This window comes from Motacilla alba, chromosome 3 (assembly GCF_015832195.1).
Source record: "Motacilla alba alba isolate MOTALB_02 chromosome 3, Motacilla_alba_V1.0_pri, whole genome shotgun sequence".
NCBI classification, from domain to species: Eukaryota; Metazoa; Chordata; class Aves; order Passeriformes; family Motacillidae; genus Motacilla; species Motacilla alba.
In genome coordinates this window covers 63,594,030-63,618,015 of record NC_052018.1, presented here as the reverse complement: position 1 = coordinate 63,618,015, position 23,986 = coordinate 63,594,030, and the positions used below count along the sequence as shown (strand labels likewise).

The 23,986-nt window shown below is 42.7% G+C and overlaps 1 protein-coding gene across 13 annotated transcripts in view; it reads right to left on the bottom strand.

The window, feature by feature from the left end:
* Positions 1 to 23,986, bottom strand: part of NHSL1 (NHS like 1) — a 176,929-nt gene that overhangs the window by 47,950 nt on the left and 104,993 nt on the right. For 10 of the 13 annotated variants that reach the window (XM_038130383.1, XM_038130370.1, XM_038130371.1 and 7 more), the window contains exon 2: positions 2,208 to 2,360. In XM_038130383.1, coding sequence (XP_037986311.1) covers positions 2,208 to 2,360 — 153 coding nt within the window. Of the gene's footprint in view, positions 1 to 2,207; positions 2,361 to 4,603; positions 5,147 to 22,044; positions 23,203 to 23,986 lie in introns of those variants that run through there. The other 3 variants (XM_038130378.1, XM_038130379.1, XM_038130382.1) reach the window with 3 other exon arrangements.

Sequence of the window (23,986 nt, the reverse complement as noted above, 5' to 3'; positions counted from 1 at the left end):
GCAACACCAAAAGGATGGCAAACTGCAAGCTTTGTCATAAGGCCAAGACATGCAGAACTGAAGTCTCCATACTAGCCCAATGGTGCTTCTTGTAAGACTACTTCAAGCTCTTCTGCCTTATGGTCACATAATTCCTTTCTACCTATTAAAGAAGCTTTAGAAAACTTTGTTTTTTCTAAACAAACAGGTGGAAAAGCAGTTCAGCAGTTGTCAAAATTCTGACAATGCTTTTACACTGAATGAAACTCTGCTCTGGATACAGTACTTTTAACTCAAATCTCCAAGGCACCAGTGCCTTCCTGATTTCACACTGCTGGTTGAAGCAACAGTAAAACTGATAAAACTTTACTCAGCGCCTCTCTTAATACTACTCATGCCACAGCTTCTCAGGACAGTTCCAGGCAACAGCAAGGAGTTATTTTAAAACTGCACTTGGGGAAAAAAAAAAAAAACATGGCTCAAGGAAAGAGCTTGAGGTTAAACAAATAAGTAAATAAATAAATAACAGAGTTGTATTCACTAAGTCAGCAGTTTGACATCTGGCTGGTATCATCACAGTTTCTCCTCTCAGTTACTACCCTGAAAGCATGAAATTGAAACTCACTTCATTACCAAGCAGTCTTACATCATGTACACAAGCCAGGTTATTTAACACAAATGGCTAACTAGCAAATTGTAGTAGCAAACAATAGCTTCTTTTTTTATAAAGAGCTGCACCTCCAGAGAAAAATCCCACTAGACCAAAACAACTCCAGGTGTGTAAGAAGGGGAAGCAGCATATATTACTTGGTTTCAGACAAATATATTAGTTATAAATGTGTTTAAACAGAACATGAAACTGCAGCAGTTACATTTCTGATAAAACTCAATAAAAATCAGTGCATTTTAGCCTGTGCAGGTTTATGGGGTTTTTTTAACAGTCCAAAACAGAGAACAGGAAAAAATATTAGAATGAGTTGTTAATGGTCACAAAAAGCTAACAACAATCAGTACTCTTGTTAATCTAAAGCAGGCAAATATTTTTATTTTGTAAAGGACTGGTAAGTGTGCCTGCAAGAGAACAATAAATGTTTCAAGGCTAAGGAACTGCACAAATGCATTAATCCAGTAATAAGTATAGAGGGCACACAGGCTATCTGCTGAGCCATGCAGGAGACAATAACACTGGCTGTCAAGACTTCCCTATTACATGATAACAAAAGCACCTAGTAAGAGACAGTGAAAATCAATTAACTGGGGAAATGGCAAGAGAATTCAAACATGGCTGTCAAACATTTCTCTATTCAGACATACAAAATCAAGCTTTCTTCAAGTCTTAAAAGCAGAAATGTCATGTTAAGCAAATAAAAAAATACAATATTCTTTAAATCAAGACACTTTGCAAGGTATCAAGTACCTGCAGTTCCTGCTGAAACAAAAAGGAACTCGAACAAGTTGGCTCTTTGCAGGGTAACCCCCTTTGTTAAACAGCCAGTGTAAAGAAAAATCTAGGTTAACTGTTTCCAGAACACGAACATTATACTGTTATTTTTAACTTAATGTCTGGCCCAGGGACAGACATTCTGCAGGACTCCTTGCTGGCTGCATGTCTTTGTTCTCATGGCTGCACTGACACAACACAATGCCTCACACGACAGACTGCACAGGTACAGCCCCAGCAAAGGTACTGTGGGTAAAAACTGGACCTTAAAAACATGCTGAACACTTCTGCAAGCAAGCAGTTTTATTACTGGAGGAGTCCTTGCAAGTGCTCTGTTCCCCATTTCCCTTTTCTACCCTCAGCACCTTTTCCAGCTTCTCACAAGCAGCCACAACCCTGGAAATGACACTGTGCAACAGCAAAAGAAATCACCAAATGAAACACCTCTGATATGTTTTTTTCTCCACAAATAATTCAGGACTTACTGAAATTGAAGGTACCATTTTGGAAACACTCCAAAGGCTAAACAGATAGGCCAAGAGACACTTTTCTGTTCTAGAGTGCTCTGTCAGGTAACACATTTACTCATGTCTTCATAGCAAGGTAATTTTCCCCTGTCCCTTAATTTGAGTGGGAAAATCCCACTAATGTTCTACATGTGGTACAGAAAAACAAGTAAACCTCTTGCAAAGCCTGCAATTTGGACATGTTTGCAAAGACTGGCAAAAAGTAAGGATTACTTTTTGCCAGTCTCTCGTTTTAGGATGTGTCTGTGTCAGCGTCTTACCTCTCAGCACTGACTTGAGGTTCAGCTTGGCTTGTCTGTGCAGGTCCTCCACACAAGGTGGTCTTGAGGAGGGTAGGAAGACATTTTCCTGCTGGTGCCACGGAGCAGTGTAGTGCACAGTCCATCTACTCTCTTCATCTAGGTTGGAAACAGCTGCAGAGAGACACAATAATAAGAAAATGAGGTGTTATTGCAGATAGCTCTATCACGAAATCCCACATGTAACTTTGCCACATGTCATCTAAAAATGAAAGAAGAATTGTTTGCCACAACAGACCCACCAAAACACTCCTTAGAACCTCACTTCCACGACAGTTAAAAAACTCTTCCTTACATTTCTAGTCTAAAATTAGTTCTGTAGGAAACACCTTTTGCTCTTCCCATTTTTATACTTGCTATTTTATTTACTCTAAACTTCAAACTCTGTTTCCCCTCCCCCCTCTAGCTCCCACTCTTCAAAAAGGAATCAGTTTTCCACTCCGTGACCATGGCAGGTGCTGTGCAGTGCAGAATAGCTTGGCTCAAAGGTGCCCCTGGGAATACGACAGCCTTCATGAGAGATGACAACAGGTTCATTTTTGTTGGAAACAACCTTGTCTGACCTCCTGCTTCCTCACACCAGAAATAAGATTCCAGTGAAGGAAATAAATTATCTATGTTCCTTGGTCGTGAGTGGAAAGCAGATATAAGCAAAAGCAACTCCATGGACAAATACTGCTCAGAGCACAACAGCACTAAGAGAGCTATCTGTGGCCACCTCTTTGCACTTAATATAAACATGAAAATAAAACACAGACCTTGTTCAAGTTCATACAGTCTAGCAATGAAACGGCCAAACCACATATTGCCAAGATTTGTTTATCATTTATGCTTCCCAAGAGACAGCCACTGCGTTTTGTTTCAAGTTTGTCATCAATAAAAACTTAAACAGTTGAACAGCCTTATCCCTCTACCCTGCTGTAAACAGAAAAAGGGCAGTTGGGGGTCATATTTTATGATCCCCCAGGCACCCTTTGGCCTTCAGCCGGCACGCTACACATCCTTGCTTTTTAGCTCTCCAAAGCAGAAAAAAACACTACAGATGTGCTGCCTTCCAAGCACCTGCCCTGCTGCCACAGCTCCACTGCCCCCAGCCTCACTGTGAGCTCTGCATCTTCCCTATGTGCTGCCTTTGCTGCTGCACTGCCTGTGGCATCGCTTTGTGGTTTGTCTGATGCCCCTGTGGTAGCAGAGGTGGTATGTAAAACTGAGAAGCAAAAAGGATTCAACAGCCTCCTGTCATCTGAAAAATTACCCTTTCCTTAACACTACTGCGCATCTGCTGAGATCAGTTCAGATGGAAACAACTGGGATTAGTAAGGAAAATAAGCTACAGCTCTCGCTTCAAAACAGCTACAGCCTCGTGCTTAATGCCCGATCTTTCCAAAAAAGGACTTGAGGTAGAGGGGGAGGTTTTTAACTGCTTCCCCTCTTAGTTTCAGACCTCGAATGGTCTGAAAATGTGTGTCCTCATGTCTTGGCCCCGCATCCCACCCCCTTCTCCCACGACATACTGGTTGCAACAAGGCAGATACACATTCAGCCTGTGCCCATTCTTGCTAACCAGCGGTCAAACCTGAATCACGAAAAACGGAGAAGGCATCACCTACCTGGTTACAGCATCAATCACTCCCATCTAACAGAAAATGTGACACCTAAAGTCAGTGAAAGACGCCCACACCATTCCCTTGCTGAACCGGCGGGTGGAGAGTGGGTAAGGCTGCAGGAGGAAGAGGAGGAGGGAAACACCTGCCGCCAAGCCCACTGTCTGGCTGCAGCCCTGCCACAGCAAAATTAAGGTTTACTGCTCGTCAGATCGATAATGGCCATCAAAACTAGTCAAGAGAAGTGGTGTGCGCATTTGCCAACTACTCTCTCTAGTGTGATTTGTCTGTCCTTTATGACTTAAAGGAAGACCAACGTGGTTTTAAAAGCCACCCTGAAACCAGAACATCTTTTAAATCAAAGCCTGGCTCGGAACAAACTTTACGTAGATACCTCGGCGATACAAGCCCATAGCCGCATAAGCAGAGACAGATGTCTGACAAACCATCAGGACACCACCAGGCACCGGCACACCCTGCCTTGTCACCGAGCTGCTCATTTCATACCGAGAACTTTGGCTCCTTCAGTGTCACCGTGACAAAGCACTTCCAAAGTACTGTGTCCCAAAGCAGGGGTCCCAAAGACCCTCACAAGGCTGCCTCCACACACTCCACAACGATAAACTGTTAAAAGAGTGAGGAAAGTTTAAAAAGAGGCTGCAGGAAGCAGAAGTGGAGCCGACGGGACCTGCACTTTCCTTCAGAACTGGGCTGCCTCCTGAAAGCAGAGTGAGCACACAGAACTATACTTACTCTTTCTCTTGAAAAGTTTCATGAGAGATTTAAGCTTTGTGTTGATGAAAACCACCATTTTCATTCAAGGTGCTGAACTGCGATCCTGCAGTTGAAATCCCATAGAAAGGAGGAGTTGCAGAAGGGTGACTGCCAGACTGAACCTGTTCAAACTCTGCACACCAAAATTCTCTTCTCCACGTTTCTCCCCTTTGCCTTTTTTTTTTTTCTGAAATCACTTTAAATATGTCTAGATCTTTCTGATAGACGGAATAATTTACAATTCTTCAGCCTGAGTTTCTCCTCTTCGCATGTGCGTCGGAAACAGCCACTTCCAACGAGCACAACAGGAGCAAAAAGCACCCCAGCTGTTATTCTCCTTTGCGCAGGACGAAAAAGGCTTTCTTGCGGTCCACAGCAATTACTCCGCTCTTGTTCCCCTCCTTTCCTCCGCTCTCCAAGTTTGGCTGCTCCAGAAAGTCCCGAGTCGGCAGGTGCTGGCTCTCCTTCCCATGTCTCCAGCCGGCTGTGCCGGCGGAGCAGCAGGAGATCCCGGCACCTTCCCTGCCCCCGCCCCCTCCGCCGCACCTCCCCGCCGGCCCCGGCCTCCTTCCAGTTGCAAATGAGTGGTGCATTTTCGTGCTAATCAGGATGCTTTGCTTTCCCACTGCTCCCATCCTTCCCCCATCTCCCCTCACCACCCCTTTTTTTATTTTCACCCTCTTGCTCCCACTTTATTAAGGATCCAGAGCTGCGCCTTAGCTGGCTGCGACACGCAGTCTCGGCTCTGCATTGCCTCCCCTTCCAGTCCCACTGCTCCCCCCGCAGTCACTGCCACTGCCTGAGACATCAGCACACTAATTTTACATATTGAATTTTATTCAGTTGCACTCCTAATTTATTCTTATTAGCGTCATCTCAGACCAGATACATGGAAAACAAAATCGAGTTATTTCTGGCTAATAGACATTCTGTTATTCATCAAACGAAACTTGTGCACGGAGATGAAACAGCCCAGCTTTTTGAGATGCGCATTTTATCCTCATGTCTTAAAAAAATGCATCTGTACAGAGGTCCACAGCCATCCTTCCTAGGAACGAGCTGCAATTTTGCAGAAGTTAAAGTGAAATTTCTAAGCACCAAATGAATGTGCTCAGCAGGGCATGCCCTTCGCACAATGTTCAGGCTCAAGAAGCAAGCCCTCTCTCACAAAGCAAGCTTAGGAAACCCCCTCGAGTTAACAATGAAAAGGATTTTTTTCCTCAGGAAAAAGAAAAATGCCAGCAGCGGGGGGCTCAGCCTGACCCCAAAGCTGCAGCAGGCTCCAGCCTCTGGAGCACAGCACGTAAAAAGCAGATGCTCCATAGGAACTTCTAAGCTTCACCAAACAGTTGAGACCCAGCACTGTAAAGAACAGACTGTAAATGAAATCTGTTCATCATCGTCTAAACACAGTATCATCAACATTTTATAAGGATTTTCCAAATCTAGAGATTTTGCAATTGCAACATGGGCTTGACATCAAAACTACCAGGAGCAGCAGGTCTCTCCAGCAGCTGCTGGTCCAAGAGGCATTTTGACTGACTCAGCCCTGCCAAAGGGACAGAAGACCATGGTGCCACGGCAGCAACAGCAGGGAAAGCATCTCTGCTTTCTGCATTGATTTCCATCAAGTACTTTACACAAAAAATTACTCTGGCATCGAACTCTGATAACAAGGTAACTATTTAGCGCTGGTTTTGAATTAAATATACAGTAATACCCCTGTGAGACATTTGCCATCCACAAACCATAAAATGTGTTCGTGCTGGACACACACTGAAAGTGAGTTTAGAGTGATTCCATTTCTAACTCCAGCGACATTGCCATCTGAAGGCAAACCAAGGAGATGGTGACTCCTTTTCCAGTGTGGTGTCCATCTTTTTTAGGATGAAGGAAGTGCCTCTTCCTACACGTGCCACTTCCTTAGCAAGCAGGAAGCGGAGCACAGGGAAAGGAGAGAGTTTCAAGCTATAAAATGATGGAGTCTGGGCTGCTGAAGTGAGACAGTCTCTTCCAAAGGTCTTTATGGAACCTCAGAAGAGTCTTGCAAGCCCTTGGAAGCAAGACTTTGTTACCTTTTCATGGTCAAGCCACTGTGAATCAACATGATCCTAGGTACTTTGGGCAGCTTGGAATTCTTTTCATTTCACCCCGGGCTACAATGTGTGCCAAGTGCAGTGTGCTTTTAGTTACTGGATCCTCAACCCACCCTGGAGCATTTCTCCTGCCTTAGAACAAGCACTTGACCACTGTCCTCCACCCCGGATCTCAGCACGGAGGCAGACATTCAAACCCAGCAACAAACAATACCTTAATTGATGTCTGCCTTTCACCCCCCTCCCCAGCCCGACCTTGCTTCCACCTACCCTCAGGTCATGCTGTTAAAGAGGTCAGACATCAAAAATGGCTATCATGAGGGACTACCCCAAAGGAAACACCCTCTGGCTACTCCTATCTGCACCTCTGAGACTCTGCACTAGTCCAACAACAAACAAAACCTCTTCTCCACCTGAGACAAACCCACCGACTTCCATAATTCATCACGTTGCCTCAACCAAGCTTTTTGTAAAGGCTTTTCATTTCTCAAGAAACTGTCATCTAATAGCAATTCTCTGAGAAATCAAAGCATGAAATGCCTGCACTCCTCTGCACTTAGCCTCCCTACACTGAGAAGAGAAGGAAAAGATGAGGCAGTTTGAGAAAATTTATATTGTAACCACTACGCAAACAAATAAAGGACTTCAGCCTCAAACACTGCCAATCCAGCAGACAATCTCACAAGAATCCCCACCAAACAACAAGAACAAAAAAAAACCCCACCTAAAATTTACTTGACAGAATAAATTATAAGAGCTTGTTAAAGCTAGATAAACCCAGCATGAACAGTAGGTGTGCACACTGTGATATCAGTTCTTTACATGCAAATGACTCAGAGACAAGCAGTAGACTGGGGAGACCTTGCTCTGTGACACACTTGCTACTCCACCTTGGACAAGTTAATATTAACCCACCGCCTGAGTTATCACATCCTTAGAAGCAAGGATCACACTCGCTGCCACATAAGGGTCACAGAAATACAGAGCAATCAGGAGTATCACAAGGAATACGGAAAACATGGAGAAGATGTTCAGTAAATGTTAATTTTCACTTCACTTTTTATGGGACTGGTCACAAAGTTTGGCTCAGAAGAATCTTCCTAAAAAGTCAGGGACTAGAGCAAAGAAACTGAGAGGCACAAGTCGCAGTGTTAAACAACATCCACAAAATCACAACTGTGTAATGAACTCATTAGCAAAATGCTTTTTTTAGTCCAGCTACAATAGTTTTTAATCCCTGAGTGGTTAAACTGATTCTAATTTTCTAGTAGAGGCCACATACATGCAGAAGAGAAGAGTGGCTGCTTTCATGTGGCATGCCTGAAACGCTGTAGCCATTCCTTCACTCCCCTCCCTGCTCTATCCCCTCTTTAGAGGGGCTTTCCAGCTGACCTGCTCCACGACAGCCATCTGGGACAGCCACCCCTCCACATTCACAGCAGCACAAAACATCAGCGCCAGTGAAACAATCTGGAAATATTCAGCTTCCACGGAAATATTTCCAGCCAGCCCTGGGGGAGAGGGGCTCTTGTGTCTAGCCCCCATTCACAACCCAGTGCCCTGAACCCTAGCACCAATGCACAAAATCCACTGAAAAAGCTGAAGCTTTATAAACAGGCAAATGTTGAAAAGTGACATTCTTGGGTGGTTCATAACCCAGAGCCAGAGCAGCTGCCCGGCAGCAGCCCCAGGGGCAGCTGTCCACAGGGACACTGGAATCAGTGAGAATCAGCATTCTCTTCCTAATCACCAGCCCATGCATATATGTGCAGTACAAAATTTAAGAAGTATTTAAGTTTAAAAAACAAAACAAAAAACCAAATGAGTAGCTGAAGCAATGCTTTCCAGCTCCCTCCCAGAAATGAAAACAAATTTTACCACTTTATTTTCATGAAGGAAAGGTAAGCCCAACACATGATATATCAAGTCCGTTATGGGAATGATGCATCAAACTACTACTAAAATGTACCATCATCTCAAAACCTAAACTTCAAGTTGCAGGCCTTAGCAACTTTATCTGGACAATGGAAAAATCCTCCATTAAACAACTCTGTAGCATTTATGACATTTTAAGAGGAAAGAAATAGTAAAACTGTCCAACCGAGCTGGGAACTAACTGCATTGTGAGAGCTCTTCCAGTGAGTCTCTGTTCAATGCACAAAAGGGAAAGTGGAAATGTTGGCAAGCAGATGTACTCAAAACAACTAAATCGATGCCTTTGCTTTTACAGACACGTCACTCAGTCACTCTAAATAAGTCTCCACTGTGCCATCCTGCAGCAGCTCACAGGGAAGAAGCTGCTGAAGGGCAGTTGTTTCCAGCACGTCTGCAGGAATGTGTCTGTAAAGGACATGCTCAGGATTGCTCCCTGCCACCCCCACCCACCCACTCTGAGCAGCTGTGGTGTCCAGAGGGGTGCAGCTATGGAAGTGACCCCCATGCATCCCCTCCCCAGGCTGCACAGAGCACCCAGGCATCTGCAGGGCAAGCCTAAAACTGAGGAGGGCTATTAAACTCCTTCCTTCAGGTCACAAGGCTCCTGCCTGCCTCAGACCAAGACCACCCAGCTTTGAAAGCTGCACTTTTACTTCTAAGTGAGACTTCTGTCATGAAGAAACATCAGAAAGGCCAAGTGCCTCAGGTATTTTCAAAACTCACACCCAAGTTTTGTGCCTGTTCTGGCCACCTTCACCCATGTTGTTAACCATTTGCTGGTGCCTAAATGGACTCCCTGCAGAGCACAGGAGTCAGTAATTTATGGTCAGAACGGGTTTCTCCCTCCCTGAGATCCCATCCCGGCTGGCCCTCTCCCGGCATCTTTCAGGAGAACAAAAGTGCTCCTTCCACAAAGGCCGTCCCAGGCGGCACCGCATTCAGCTGCCCTCCAGTCTCAGCTCCCCTCGCTCACAATGGCCTCTTTCAAGGCAACCTCAGCCCTGGTGGAGCGCGATACTGCCCCGGCTACTGAGAAATCACAATCCATTAAACCTGGGATCAGGAGGAAGAGGAGGAGCAGAATGCGCAGAGGAGAGGGAACAAAGTAGAAAAATTATTTTATCCCGAAGCCACCGCAGCAGCACACCAAGAAGGACCGGGAGGGGAGTCAGGGCTGAGCCTGGGCTTGGGCAGGTTATTAAAGGGCAGGTACTGCTGGAAAAGAGGGTACCCGGCTGTGCCCTCCTTTATCCAAGATCATAAAGGATTATGCCTGCAGGCTCTGGGAAAGGGGCTGCCCGGCGGGGGTAGAGGGAAGAGGAAGCAAGATGAGAAGGAGAAGCAACCTAAGCCAGAGAGGACAGAAAAGCAGCAGACTGATTGATCTGATGATCCTATTTAGGTCACAGCACAATAAAGCTAATTCATTCCTTTAACAATTCAAAACATCTTTCCACAGGATCCTCTATCATGCAAACACATCGGCAGAGAGAAAAGGCAGCATTTGGGCAGGGCTGCCGGCAGACAAAGCAGCAGTTTCTTTTGGTTAGAGCATCTCCCCACATAGTAATGGCACTCAGGAGAACAGAAAACGTTTTGTGAATGTGCAATTTTCTTTTATTTTAAATTGCAGGACACAAACCTTTTTACTTTGGCCATTTCTGGACCCCAGTTAAGGCAACTTCAGATCCCAGATGAGAACTTTTCTCATTCCCTAGGGAATAATATCCTTTTAGGATGTCACCAGGCAATATTCTCAATTTAAATACCAAATCCACCTGAATGCTCTTGTGTATGGCTTATCCTAAAGAACTGATCAAAACTGTCTGGAGCAAGTAAATCAGTCTACAAAATCTTGACTCTAACTCACCCTAATAATGCACAACAGTGAAAATAATTGTCTTCTGAATTAGTGATGGAAAGAATACCAGGCAGACAAGTTTGCAAGTCTTCTCATCTGAATTATCCTATAGGACGAGAAGCAAAACCAACAAAACCAGATTGCAAAAATTCCATTTCTGAACTTCTGTCCCAAACAATCTCCCAGTAATTCCATCTTTGGCAGCTGTGTTCTTGGGCATCGACACTAATAGCCAACAGACATCTTCAACTAATCTCAGTCTGCATTCTCTTTATGGGTTTTCTGAAGGGGACATGCTCCCTACTCATTCCACTCATTTAAAGGTCACAAGAAAGAATTTTTGTAGCCTATCTTGGCCTCCCTGCCTGACACTCATCTTTGGCATGCTTTTATTTATATATGGATTATCCTGGTATAAGGAGTTACAAATTCTTCTCTTTTTTTGTCTTTCTCCTGACTCTCAACAAATTCTGGGTGGGTCTCATTTAAGCTTGGAGGCACACTCTCTTAAAATTAGGCATGTACATTCTGTAGTTTCCTAAGAACTATTACAACCTATAAATGAAAAAAGTTAAGCTCCTTCAAAAATACCAACCTGCATACAATCATACAAATGCTCATGCCAAAATCAAGCATCAAGCACCCATTTACTGTCTTGTACAGCAACTTGAAAAAAAGTTTTGTTCATCAGAAACTTTCAAAAATTTTACCTGAAAAATGTTATCTGCACAACATAATACTAAAATGATGAGTAAAAGTAAAGGCTCACAAATAATAAATGGATGTTTGCTATTGCTCCTGAAGCCCTAAGATTTTTGACAAAATCTAAAAACCCATGTGTGTTCCAATTAAAGACACAATCTGCTCTGAAATAAAAGTCTCCAAACTAAAGTAAGGCATGGAGTTGCTGTAACAGTGACCTAACAATCATGTTACTGCCTGATTCAGCAACGTGTAAGGAAACAACTGCACCAAAATTTGTACCACAGACTCTCCAGAGATTGTCTTTGGCTGACCATCGGCATATGGATCTCAGATGTGATCAAATACCAATAGATTTTGAAAATTATTTTTAAGATTGTATTTGTGTGGTCAGCATCTTCTTATCAGAAGTCCTCAATAAAACCAAATGAAAGGACTAATACTGTTAATCAATTGAACTTTCAAAATTTCTAATGTGAATTCCAATGTAAGCTTTTATTAGCACTGGTTTGATTAAAAGTTTCAGAGATCTCTTATTAATCATACGCAATCTAGAGGCCCAAACCCCACTACATGCCATGGTGAATCAGCACTAATTACTGAATAATAGTTGTGTTTGAGTAGCATCTAACAGTTTAAGTGATGCTAAAATGATAAAGGTCTCTTGCCACCAAGCATCTTCAGGAAGCACTACTGAGCACATTGTCTATCATGCATTTTAGTATTGTGGCAATGGTTTCTATAAATAAGTATGTGTGGGCAAGAGGCAAACAACAGGAATCGCAATGTTCTTCATCAAAATGTATTCCACAAAATATTTTAAAATGCAGATTCTCTCCCCTCCCACTTTTACTCTTCAATTTCTGCCTCTATTTCCCGCCAGAGAGAAAAGGAGTAGATCCCTTCCTTTTCCTTCAGGATCCCCACTGCAGATACCTACATTTTTTCTTGTTTTAGAAAAACTAGTTATTCCTTCCTGTGTTAATCCTTGTGTGCTTCATAAAAGCAACCAAACAGAAAAGCTGTAACATAGCAAGGGGTTTAACATACACTATTTGAAATGAAAGATACCATTCTTAAATGCAAAAATGTCTCTTTTGGTATCTTTGGTTTCCCCACTAAGCACAAAACATAAACTGCAGAAAAGTTTGCATTATGTCAGAAGAGCTGAAGTAGAAGTTGAAGAAATGTAAATATAAAACTTGAGAGAGCTGAGGCTAGTTTTAAAATTATTTCTCTGAGTACGTTCACTATTTGTATCTGAAAACCTCTGAAAGTGGGCAGCTGTTGCACCATCACTGCCTCTTCAGCTCTGAACAGACCTCAGGCTGTGTAACCTGACATCAGGTCTTCAGAGTAACTTGCTCCCAGTGGTGAACTCTTGCACAAAGACAACTGAAATGCAAGCATGCATCCACAATTCAGATCAGCACCACTTAAACTAAAACTACCAATTTATTTTTGGAAGAGCTTCTGAATGTATCGTCCCACTAATAAGAGGTACACTACAAATCAAGATTTCCAACACTTAGCTAGAGACAACACAGAAATACAGAGGCAACTACGCAGACCCTAAAAATAAATAAATACCATGGGTTTTCCCACACAGAAAATAAGCTGAGTAAGTTTCAATCCTAAAACTTTCCAGTAGCTGTTAAGACAACAAAGGAACGAGGCAAAGAAATATCAGTAGTTAACTACTACTAAGCAAACAACCTGCCACCCCAAGATAATTGATAAAACTACTGTGTATCCCAGCAGCTGCATTTTAACACTGTACACAATATTCCAAATTCAACTGTGAGGTAAAGATTGGTTCAGAAGACTGTTAATTACTGACATATGTGCTATTACAGAATTGAAACAGGAGAGCATTTTTCATTTTTAGTCAGTCAGAAAAAAGAAGAAGCATGGTACTAGAAGTCTGGAAGAATCAGATGTGAAATTTTACACCAGCTCCAGGGCAGGGCTGACCCCTGGAGAAGAAGATTCCATTTAAATGTAAAGGAGATAGATATCACGGTCAATGTGAATAAACCTTCAGGAAAACCGGTAAATAAAACCACAGCAGTATTTTCCCAAAATCTGTATACGATGTGCATGAAAAGGCAATTCCTTTTTCCCATCCTGATGGATAATGACACAAGTAGTCTTGACTTTGGCATCCACTTAGGATGCTTTGGTGCAGCATTAAAAAACTTCAATCCCGATTCACCATAGACAAAAGCATCACCTGAAAGCAGGATCCCTGCTTTGCCACCATGCAAAGAATTGTCTAAGCTGAAACACACCAAAACTCAATTTACATCCTTGTTTTTCAACCACAGTTGGTTTGAAGAACATACTTGAAACTACAGCCATTGAAAGTACCTGGCACATCCATAACGTCTAATATTCTGTACAGAGCACACACCCAGTTCCAGGAACAAATAAATTAATACACTGCATTCTTATAAGGGAGTGAAAACACACCTTTTAAAATCAGGGTAATTAGCATGTTTCTTCTCTTTGGATTAATTAAACCTATCATGAACAGGTTAGCATCACACCCAGGGGAAAAAAAAAAACAACTGCTCACCTTCAACTAGGAGTGTCTTTTCCTTTGATGTTATTAATTATTTACCCTAACATTGCCACCAGCTTGGGGACCTGCTTGCTCCCTCCAGACAGCAGCCCAATGTTCCTGGTCTAGCCATAGCATCGTGTCTGACAAACAGGAGGAGGACCAGGTTGGTTAAAAGACACTGAGAACAACTGTGAGAGATCATTCAGTTAAGAGGTGTGCCAAACTCATTCAGTTAAGAGGTGCTCCATACTTTGGAGATGCTACCCAGCTCCAAGTTTATTAGCCCTTCCTGGAACACATCACAAAACCATACAGAAATGGTTTTATAAACTTCTGTTGATGCCTTTGGGCAATGACAAATGTGCTCTGCAACCCTTGCGTGGGAAACTTCACAGTTCTTAAATTCCTTGTCAAACCACATAGAGGACAATGAACAAATGACAGCATTAAACCAGAGGAGGAAAAGGTGCCCAACAGTCATTGTGGCTCAAATCAGAAATCAGTCAGACAGGGGATGTGACCTCTGGGATGAGCAGCACATGGCCACTGATTCCACAGAGAGCAGCTAGCTGAGCATTGCCATGGAAAAGGCATCACAGATAACTCGTCTTTCAACCATAGCATTTACAAGTTTTTTGTGTCTTCTCCAGCTACACCAGTTCATGCTCAGCTGATGGGATCACTGGTAATCTAGTCAGTCCCCAGTACACTGAGATACAGCTTTCAAGCACATGCCAGAAGCTGCAGCCTAACAGCCACAAGCAGAGCACTGGGGAATTCTGCCTTTAAATTAGTAATGGTCAGGCCCCAGCCTGCCTGCCCGAGTGGAAAAGACATGGGGAGGCTGATTAAGCACCCTTATGCTGGGACTGGAGAGGTGGCATCATGGGATTTCACATTTATTCTCTTCCAATGACTCCAAGTCAGAACTGGTCAGCTCACACATCAGGCGCTGTTTCTGTAACTGCTGTAATGGCAGGCACTGCTTGCAATCCAAAATTCAAGCTGTGCCTTTCCAATCACGCTTTATCTCTATAATCCAGACTCCACACTGCTGTGTATTACAGCACCAATTGAGACATAATAGCGATGAGCCACCTAAAGCATTTTTCTTATTAAAAAAACCCCACAACAACCCCTCTGCCTCAATTTCTGCTTAGGCATAAGAACATCACCATTATTGTTTGGTGTGCACTGCATGTTCTCAGAACAGATCTGATCCAATCTACCTCTCAACTGCTTATTAGCAATTCCTTAACTGTGCGACTCCTTGTGTCTCCTTTTGTGCCTTCCAATACAGTTTGAAAAATGCTTTTTAGTGAGGTTTTTTGGAACAATATATTAATTTAAGCAAAGGCTCTGACCCTCTCCCTTTCTTTTTAACTAGCCAATCTCTCTCAATCCCAGTTCTTCTGAGAGATAGAGGAAATGCAAGCAAAATGCCATCTGTTGGCAATGAGGTGGGACTAAGCCTTTAACATTGAAATACTCATTTTAGAAAAGCCAAGCAAAAATATTTAATTGGCTGACAAGACTGAGTTCTGTAAATCACTGCAGATTCCTGGTCCAGTCCTGCACTTTTTTCACAGTAGACAGATTTCTATTTAATCTGCCATTAACTCATTACTTCTTTTCTAAGAAAGCAAAGAGCTGCCCTTGGGCCTTCCCCCTACCAAACCTGCTGCCCCTTTGGCTTACCAATTGCAATATGGGTCTTTGCTTTCCTTTCTAAGGAAAAATGAAATGAAGGGGAAGGCAGAGAAAATAAACTCCAGCCAGACTCTGAGGACTTTTTTTGGTCTCAGTCCAGTAAGCTTTCTTTACACGTATCATATAATTTGTGCCTACTGCAGGACAGTGCTGCTTGGAGGCAGGAGACAGCCACCCCACAGCCCTGCTGAAGGAGATGCTCTACAGACCGTAATAATGTCAGTCTGGGGGTGACAGGACAGAAATCACTTCATGTCTACTCCAGCTTGCACCTGCTGCCTGACAGAACTGCTGCGCATCTGCTGAGAGTGACTGCTGCCTCCACACAGCAAAAAGAAAGAGAAAACAAAAAGAACTTGAGGGTATTTTCTCAAGTCTCGCTTTCAAGAAGATAAATAGCATTAAATATCCTACTAGGTTAATCTGATGCCAGATAAACACAGTGGGCCAGGACATTTGCTTTTTGCTGTAGGTTATTTTACACGAGTTAATCCACCTATGTCAAGGTTTTTATTTTTCATTCTAAGAAATCCAGTTCTATTCAAGACTTACTACCATTATCTAAAAAGACTACCTACTTGGAACAAAACTGAATAAAATATAAAACCCAGGAAGTTTTGTACTCCTCTTGGATCTTCCAGCCTCGCTTCTATGAGAAGTGATTCCAGGCAGCAGCCACTCTGCAGGTGCATCCATCGGCACAGCAGGCAGACAAAGGCAGATGGCCATGTGCCAGCAGGGCTGCCTTCTGCAAATTACCAAACAAATTCAATACCAACTTGCACAGTAGTATTTTCACAAATATGCAGTCACCATGCAAGACGCAATCCTTCCTACTCAAATCCCTCTCACTTTTAAATACAGTAATTTAGATGGGTGGAAAAAAACCCAGATTTATTGTAAAAATCAGATCACATCAACAAGCTCCAGGCATCCTATCATTCTAAGATTTGTCCTCTGCAGACACTACTCTGCCAGTTCATTTTCTCTTTTCCATCAGTAAGTAGCCTTCACTCTACTCCACTGTCTCCCATATGGTTAACACGAATGTGGCAATTAATATGCAATTAATAAAATGGTGTGATCAACTGCTTTTGTTCACAGCAGCAGCTGGCCTGCATGTTAGAGTGTAATTAGACAAATTAAGACGTAACGCTTTTGTTTGCAGACGGACTGACAGCATCGCTCATGCTTAAATGTCACTGAGCCTATTGGCATTTGGGATTATTTTAAACATGTCTTTTTTTTGCTAACACTACAAGGTAAGAATAAAACAGATTTATATGCTACCAGCTCCAATGCCAGCAAAGTGCAAGTTTGCTTTACCTCTGAGATGTTTGTGCAAGCAACTGAGAGCGGAGGACAGAAGTGATGTACTTCAGAGAATGAGCACCTTTTAAGTATCACAGCCCACAGGATGGAGCACATGGCTCTGGAGGCGTGAAAAAAGCAGAACTGATCTACAACTGTGTCTAAGCAGAGATTTGAAAATCTTGAAAAACAAGCAACACGGGCATTTGTCCATGATGGGTCATTGGATTAGGGCAGGAAAGCAACAGAGGGCTAAAAATCTGTTGTAATCTATCAGACTTTTAATAACCATTTCCTTTAAAGGATGCCCTTTCTGTGGAGTTTCACATTCTCCTTACCACGTTTCCACTATAATCTAATCTGATTTTCTTACAGCACTCAAAACCATTTATTGACTTCACAAGCAACTTGCAGTAAGACCAGGAAACATACTCTACCCAGCATCCATAAACCCCAGAAGCTTTCATCAAATTAAGCACTGAAGAACCTACTCAGTGTACCATTAACCACTATCCTCAGCCATGGGCTTTCCAATCTTACTTGTTTCACATATGAATTTGCATTTATGTTGCTCTACCTCTTTAACTACAGCAAATGCTCCCTTGCCCCAGTCGTAAAAAACCCTACACAAAATACATCTCTGAGCTCTCTATTTTTTCACACTCCTCCAGATGCACTTGAGTGGTGTTAATGCGCTCCATACCAAAACCTCACCACCTCTTCCTTGTGTTCCTGAGTACCACACACAGCTTCTTCACTGCTCACAGGCAGAGAGGAATGAAATGTCCAGCACCAGCACCTCCTTGCAACAGCAAGCTCAGGTTCACGCCTAACAGTGAGCAGTCAGACTAGCCAAGTGTTTTCTTTCAGCCAGGAAACTCAGGAAGATCTTAATATTCGTGTTAATGATTCACTTGAGTGTTTTACAACAACCCTACATTAACATATTTTGACTCATCATATTCCAAGTTCTTCTTGGTCCCTCCCTTCATCCACATCACTCTTGCATTGGAAGCATGAAAAGGCATAGGAGACCAAGTGCTGGACCTCCATGGCCCATCCAGAACAGGACAGGCAGGGAGGCTTGTTTTCTATGGAACATGCAGAGAATATGCAGCAAAGTGGGTAAGAAATGCAATACACATATAAAAAAACACACCAGAAGAGCTGTTATGTATCCAAGACTTGAAGTAATTTTGTGCTCCCCTCCTTTGCAGCATTACCGTGGCTTGTTTTAACCAAATGAGCAAAACCTCCAAAAAAGCTCAGCCATAAGACAAGACATTAAAAACACATAGAGAAGAGGAAGGAGGGAGATGGGAATTCCTCCATTTTTTAGACATGCAATAAAAATTATATCAAATTTACTTTTTCTTTTCAAAACAAACTAGTTCCTGGCTTTTTCTGGGGCAATCTGATATGTCAGCTGTTATGGTATGAGCTGGATGCAGCAGATAAAACTGGGAATGAGGATGGCCAGTCACTTGCACGAGGCTCCATAAGTAGCTGTCCCAGCCATTCATCACATAGACTGAGTCCTGTGTCACTTAGGGCACGAAAGGCCACAAAGGCTTGCTCAGTGCTCTGCTCAACCCAGAATTTGCAGAGATGGAAAGCAATTCAGCCTTTGTTTCACACTGCTAAATGAGAAAGCAAAGAATGAATCCTCCCAGTTTGCATTCTGGCATCTTTTTAGTATAACACCCTAATATAGGGAAATTTAAATCTCATAGCTATTGGAAAAAAGCATAGCAAACAGTGAATAATAAAATACCCAACTTGGTTCACAACATCCTATTAATGTATAAATAGATCTAGTTATATTTCAAATTTTATGATTTTCACAGAATACAAATCACACAGACAAGTCTCAGCTTTACAGATATGAATAAAGACGAAGAAAGCATTCTTTCATGAGCTAGCAGGGAACAAAACACTAAGAAAAAAATCCCAGTAACTGAAGCTACTTGTTTAACAAACATTAAAAGTAATCTGATATTACCACTGGCTTGCTTCTGCATCTGTAAAAGACAGAAAAAACTCCCAACTCCTTATCAAAACTTTATCATCACAAAAAGCCAGTAGGAGCATACTACACCTTTAAACTTTGCAAATTTGATAAAATACCAAGTGGCAATGGTATTTTTATCACCCAAGAGGCGGGTGATGCTCTAACCAGGAGGTGACAGCCTCGCACAGCAGCAGTCACTGCCAGTGGTGTCTCACTGCCTCATGTTTCAATTCACCAGGCATTTAAACCAAACTGAACCAAGCTCCTGACATTTTTGCCAAACCTGGTCAGTGGAGTATCTCAGTTTAACTTTGCTGCAGGAAAACCAGTTACCAAACACTCAGCTCCACTGGAGTTTGTAATTGTGAATGAGCATGTGATGGTGACTGTAATACTGCTTTTCTGGCAGGCAGACAGGCTGTTAAAGGATGTACTGCTGCACTCTGGCTGATTTTAATCCTATGTTGTCTATTTGCACTTAATCTGGCAGCAAAGAACAGCAGAAGAACAGCATCATAGATGCTGGAACAAGGCTGAGCTGGTAATGCAGAACTTTCACTTCACAATATGACTAATTTAACAGTTTTATCAGAATAATTGCAACACCTTAAAAAACCTTCAAACCCTAAAATGGTAACCTGATTTTTATGGCTGCTACATCACACCACAAGTATTTTGATTATGGATTATTTGGTAGCAGGAGTGCAAGGACTTCTGCTGCAAACTACTGAGATCCCTCAAGTGAGTATGCCTCCCCCCCCAGCCCATGAGGAAGTTCAAATAATTTGACCGTATTATGTTTTCAAACAACCCTAACACTACTGGGAGCATTTTCTGTGGAGTGTATCAGCACTGTGAAACCTCTCCAAGTGCAGTTCTCATGATGCTGGATAAGGACCCCAAAGGGAGGCCTTTATCAACAGAGATAAAGCCCAGCCAATAATCCCCTGCTGTGCTCTGCAGTTATCACTTGACCTGGTCCCAGAAAGCACTTCCACTCTTAAACACTTTTGTTCCTTAAAATAAACATTAACAGAGTTTAAAGTGACAGAGTCTCCCTACTCAAAGAGAAATAGTACCTGTCCCACCCATAACACTTTTAACCGATGGCTTAATTGCTCTGCTATTCTTTTGTTTCAATGGACTGAGAACGAGTAAGAAAGCAGCCAGTGAGGCAGAGCTGGTGTCCCACAATCTACACACTTGTACTGTGGTGGGACACCACTACTGAAGCACTAGAGGTTCTCCTGGGAAAAGTCAGGCCAGAAAGCAGGGTAACTGATTTTTGTCATTCACTGTTTCAATGAAAAAAATTCATTGGAACTGTGCTGATTGGGAATTCAGAAAGAACAAATAAAATATATGGGGTCATACCAGGTATCAGCGAAATTCAACGTAAGGAATACTGCTATAAACTTGGTCTGAAACATGTGAAAGTTCATTGGTAAGGACCAAAAATTGCACTAAATAGCTTTGTTAGATCACAAGTAAAATAATTAAATTGCTTATGTAAGTGTTGTACTATAAACCAGTGAAATTACACACATGAGCACAATTGTCAAGTATCTTCTGAAAAGTTTTGTAATTTCAATTCAGGTGCATTTTAGAGAGAAGGGGATGCTTTCCCTATGGACAGCACAAAGAGAAAAAAAGAGGGAGGCTGCAGTGAGGAAGCAGGGATTTCTGAGTACCTTACCCGTGCTCCTCAATCACATTTCCACACTCTGGAGAAGCAGATTCAAACAGAGCGGTTGCTCACAATGCTCTGAGCAGCACCTCCGAGGGCACGTCGAGAACCCGCTCTGAAAGTCAACGTCACAGCCTTGTAGGAATGAACTAACCTGTCATCCAGCAAGAGAGACAAATCCCAAAAGACACATACACACACTCCAGGCTGTCTGGGACAAGAAGGGCCATATCCACCTCCAAACGAGCATCCCTGGAAGCTGCTTCCTAGTCCCTAACTTCAGGGCTTCCCTAGGTCTGACAGTGACTATATTGTTTTACATAAAGGAAGAATTTTCATTTTCCCTCTGAATGAACCAGAATTGACCCTGTGCTCAAAAATACAAAAATTCAGCAGAAGATGTGGATTTTTCTTTACATGCAGCATAAAAAATTACCTGCTCTTGAAAAAAGCCTGAAACAATCACGTAAATCACACTCCTCCTAGAGGAGGGGACATCAAATGAAGCCTGCTTAGCAATGAAGGGAGAATATGGTAATTCACAAAACAAAGTACAGGTGGTTTTGCTAATCAGTGTTAGCATCATGTGGCAAGATGGGGATTTTTCAGTTCCTGGTAATAACGAACCATTGTCAGATAGTCAGTGTGAGACTAATGAGAAAAAGAAAAATCAATACAGTTGTAAATATACTTATGTACCTTTTTTTTTTTTTTCTCCAAAAGACCTGGCACAAGATAGCCAGCCAGCTGGCTTTTGCAGGAAAAGCTTTCTTTGTCTTGTGAAATTTCTCCCCCATCACTCTTAAATAGACTTCTCTGAGCAACCATTCCACAAACAGCTGGGTGCCTTTGCTTAGGTGGCCAGAAAAGAAGGGAAGGCAAGCATTAAGGCTAAAAACAAAACAGCTGAACATTACCATTGTCAGTACTCTTCTCTCCTTATTTCCCATCTGTATTTGCCAGTGAAACTTGAAACTATTCAGATTAAAAACGGAGAGTCATCACAATTCAGGAATTCTTTCTTCTCACGTTCAGAGGGAAAATAACCTTAGACCAAAGGTTATTCAAAAGCCGACTGTTTTTTTAAAGAAGTACTCATCAACTGCATTAAGCACCTTTTGAGTCTGTTAGACGTTTTTCTTATTTTTCCTGGCCTTTTCATCCACTGATTGTTCCTATAGCTTTCAATTAGAGTGCTACATCAACAGTTCCACTCATCTAAAACAATCATTTTGCTGAAAAGGAGCATTATTGAACTGAAAGCGAGTGCCCAAGACCTCTCAAACACAGACATATCACATACACAAAACAGTACCATCCTGTATCAACTTAGCAGCCCCATCAGATACAGTATTTACATGCACTGTCCCGAAGGGGAAATACATTATTTTTGTAAGAAAATTGTTCCAAATGCCTTCATCCTCCAAAAGAGAAGTAAGAATATTTTCCTTGTTTATGTTTGTTTTATTTAGCTATTTCCTCAGTAATGACAACGCAATACTAAATGACCAAAATTGCTAAGGAACAGGAACTGATCTTACTTGGCCAAAAGGAGTTGTCGTCTTTGCTCAGAAACTTTTTCTTGAGGCGCCCAGGCAGTTTGGTGTGAGTGTTGCCCATTCTGCTGGAATACAGCGGGATGAGTTCCTCCTCCTCCTCATCGTTGCAGCTGGGCTGCCACTTGCTCCTGCCGAGGCACCCGACCATCGGGTCGGCGGGCAGGCAGTGCACATAGGCGATCATTGTGAGATGCTGCTCTCAAGGATGTCCCTGCTGTCCCCAGTGGCTAGCTCCGAGCAGAAGGGAGTGGCCTGCTTATAACCCTTGAGCGGACGCATTCAAAAGGCAGTGGAGGAAAAGATTTTCTCCTCTTGAGCACTTAGGCAAGCTAAGCTACTTGGATATCCCGAAAACTGTCTAGAATAGAATTCAGTAAGTCCTCGAAAAAGAAGGAAAACAACACCAAAAAAAAAAAAAAAAAAAAAAAAAAATCAAGCACCTGGTTAAGCAGCAGCCCACTGTAGCTACTGGCTGCCCTGTTCCTGCGCTCCTCCCGCCTGCGGCTCACAGCCACAAGCAGGAAAATAGAGGCTGCAGAGAGCTGGGAAACCCAGTCACCTGCCACAGACCTTGGCCTACTCCCTTTCTGCTGCCTCTCCAGGCTGCGGCTTCTCTTAAGCCTTATCCCCGATTATTCACCACTCTGAACAACAGGTACTACAGCCACACACAGATGGCCACATCCAAGAAGCTTATTTAAAGCTAAGTTACTATAAATGCCGTGACACTGGCAGCTACAGAACCGTAACTGGGCAGGAGCCTGTCAAGAATTTGTCAACCTTCTTCGAGAATGCAAAAGCAGGAAAAAACATACAGACTAAAGAAAAAAAGGCAAAATATGGTGATTTCAGTATTTGGATTTTATTAAAGAAGCTCCATTTCAAAGTTAGAAGCGTAATGTTTGATACCAAAAGGTGAAGTTATCTTCTAGGTTAGACTATAACTGGATTGATGCTGAACACAAAGCATAAGCAGTTATCAGCTTGCCTGCAGAACTGCATAAATACATACATCCTCACAATGCCTCTACAGGTAGCTATTATTCCCATTTAAAGATGAAGACATAGTCTCAAAGGGATTTAGTAACCTGCCCACACAGTGGAAAAGCCAGACTTAAAGTCAAGGTATTCTCAGTTCTTTAGCCTCATTCACAAGTCACTAGTCCATGGCACCTCTCCCAAATACTCCAATACTAAGCAAGTTTCCATGCTGCTAACAACCCTAATTTCCCATACTGTTCTTCTCTGGGATTCAGGAAGAGTGCCCTTCCTACGCTTTTGAACTGGCTGTAACAGCACAGTCAGATTGGGACAGCAAGGAAGATGTCACATGAAGAGAGCACACTTCATGAACTGCTGTCTTCAGCAATTTTTAAAGGTTTATATTGTTTGAAAGATTAAATATTTGTAAGATTAAAGGTTTGTAAATATTAAGCATTTGTTTTTTAAAAAGGGAAGATATCAAAACCCTAAATAGAGTACAACAAAGAACAAGTCTCAGTCTGCTTTCTTAACTGTTCTTAATAAATGCTATGGTTGCAGCCCATAGCATTCCTGGAAGTGGCTGCTCTATATATAGGAGCATAACAGCAAAACGTAAGAATTTACACATTTTTAAAAAGGCTTTGTGTACTGTTTGGTTGAGAGCTACAATAAACTTTTGGTCAGGAAGAAAAAACAAACCAAGCCAGCTGTTTAACGACAACACCACCACAGATGCACAACTCCTCTTTCCCTAACACGCACATGCATCTCCTGCTGCCTCCTGTGCCTGTGCTGGCAGCCGCAGCCTGGGAGCAGGGTGTACACACCAGCTGCCCACAGGCACTGCACCAGCGTGGCATCAGCCTCCAGACACACAAAACACACAGCAGCATCCAGCACAAGCTGTCTGCAGCGCTCACTCAACACTGCTGGCAAAGCA